General features: G+C 45.1%; 1 protein-coding gene across 1 annotated transcript; it reads right to left on the reverse strand.

The window, feature by feature from the left end:
- Positions 1-438: 438 nt before the first annotated feature.
- Positions 439-1,834, reverse strand: LOC104804961. The gene is made up of 2 exons (XM_010529349.1): positions 735-1,834; positions 439-679 (listed from the first exon to the last, which is right to left on the reverse strand). Exons 1-2 carry the CDS (start codon positions 1,832-1,834, stop codon positions 439-441), a joined length of 1,341 nt encoding a protein of 446 aa, XP_010527651.1.
- Positions 1,835-2,217: the final 383 nt, after the last annotated feature.

The following is a 2,217-nucleotide window of genomic DNA, read 5'->3' on the forward strand; positions in this document are numbered from 1 at the left end:
TAGAGCCATTCTTGTTGGTTTCAATTCCCCTATATTCAGCTTCTTGTAGATCGACAAAGGCATAAGACTTACACTCGCTCCCAGATCGCATAGAGCTCGATCTATCTCAATGTTGCCCAACTTGCAAGGTATGGAGAAGCTTCCCGGATCCGACATCTTCGGAGGGAGCTCGTGTCTTGTAGTGGCGGCACTGATTTCAGTGCTTAAGGCCACCGTTTCCTTTTCTACCACTCGCTTCTTAGTCAAAATATCCTTTAGAAACTTTGCATAGGAAGGCATTTGGAGAATCGCTTCATGGAATGACATCGTAATCTCCATCTTTTTCAGCATCTCCGCAAACTTTCCAAACTGGCTTTCTTCATTGAACTTTTTCAAACGAGAGGGAAAAGGGATTGGAGGTACCTTAGGTGGTGGAGGAATGTAGGCCGGCTCCTTTTCCTAGGTGTTTGTCGTGGAGTCGCCTTCTTCCACCGCTTTGCCTTTCTCTTCCCTTGTTAGCCTTGGTGTTGGTGATTTTTCACTCATGGGTGGACTGATTTCCGGGAGTTGCTTTCCACTTCTCAACTCCACTGCATTAATGTGCTCTCGAGGGTTCAGAAGCCAATTATGTTGATCCAAACCAATACAACCACCCTTCCAACCTATACCATCCTGGGTTAAGAAACCACCCAAACTTCTCCTACAAGAACCAAACAAATGCAATGAACCCGCAATCGACATTTCAACGGAGCAACCAAGGACCCCGGGTTTTCAATCTAAGTTCCAGCAACAAGTGTACTCCTTCCAATTGCTTTTTGAATACAATTTGCTCATTCTCGATGTTTCCGATAGAGATTCCTTGTGACTTTTGCCCTTGGAGAATTTGCATCAGCATGTCCTTGATCTCGGGATCTTGAACTTTTGGTTGCTCTTGTTGTTGTCTATAGTTCGATGTTCCTTGATAACCTTGGTTTCCTTGGACTTGTTGCTGGAACTTAGATTGAAACCCCGGGGGTCCTTGGTTGCTCCGTTGAAATGTCGATTGCGGGTTCATTGCACTTGTTTGGTTCTTGTAGGAGAAGTTTGGGTGGTTCCTTAACCCAGAATGGTATAGGTTGGAAGGATGGTTGTATTGGTTTGGACCAACATAATTGGCTTCCTCCGCTTCTTGATTGACCAAATACATCCCCGGTTGGATTTGTGCTAAACTTGGCTCCTCTATAGCTGCTACTTGCTTACTATTTGCAAGTTGTATCCGTATCTCAACAAGTTCAGATAACACCGCCTTGAGTGCTGCTCCTTCTCCCGCATCTCCCTTTGTTGAGCCCCTCCTACTGAACTCATTTGATGTATGGCCTCGTCCTTTGGCCAACTTTGCAATTGTTGCTTCTAGCTCTTGAAAAGGGATGTCATACATGTCACCCCCACATGCCGCATCGATCCATGATCGAGTGTCATCCTTTAATCCATGAATGAAGATAGATAGGAGGTAATCTCGTTCCATTCCATGGTGAGGGCACATCCTTTGGTATTCTTTAAATCGTTCCCATGCATCATGAAGATTCTCCCCATCCTCTTGTATAAAAGCATTGATCCGATTCCTTGCGTGTTGAGTTTTGGTGGGTGAATAGTATTGCATAAGGAACTGCTCCTCCATCTCGTCCCAAGATGAAATGGAGTTTGGCTCAAGAGTGTAGAGCCAATCTCTTGCTCTCTCCATGAGTGAGTATGGGAAAGCCTCAAGGAGCACATCTTCCGTGGTGATTCCCGGCCCTTTCTTTATCGCCTTACAATTCATCTTGAAATTGGTAAGGTGAGCATTTGGATCCTCATTGGGCCTACCCCGGAAACTCATGTTGTTGAGCATTTGGATGCATTGTGGTTGGAGTTCAAAGTCCTCCAACGGCTCCTTGTTAATGCAAGAGAGTAGTTGAGTGTGCTTCGGTTGTGTGTACGTTCGAAGCGTTCTAGGGGCTGCTTGGGCTGGTTGTTCCCTTCGAGCATTGTTGTCTCTCAATAAATCTTCTGCCATTTTCCACTATCTTTGTTGCTTCCGAGTAAAACGTACAGTCCTCTCAATTTCTGAATCAAATAGAAGTTGATCCTTGTCGGTTGTGCTTCTTGTCATACACCGAGAGATCTGCACGTAGAGAAGAGTGAAAAGAAAACTAGCCAAAGGTGAGAAAAGATCGTAACACTAAGAGATCCCAAGTAGAAACCCAAGCAATGATGACCTAG

Source organism: Tarenaya hassleriana, unplaced genomic scaffold (assembly GCF_000463585.1).
Source record: "Tarenaya hassleriana unplaced genomic scaffold, ASM46358v1 Cleome103, whole genome shotgun sequence".
Taxonomy (NCBI): Eukaryota; Viridiplantae; Streptophyta; class Magnoliopsida; order Brassicales; family Cleomaceae; genus Tarenaya; species Tarenaya hassleriana.

What these genes read in the sequence shown, in the direction of transcription:
- LOC104804961 (XM_010529349.1), bottom strand. Translation starts at nt 1,834, where the DNA reads ATGAGTTTCCGGGGTAGGCCCAATGAGGATCCAAATGCTCACCTTACC. An exon ending in TTGAAAACCCGGGGTCCTTG is followed by an intron (nt 680 to 734) that starts GTTGCTCCGTTG and finishes TGGTTCTTGTAG; the next exon opens with GAGAAGTTTGGGTGGTTTCT.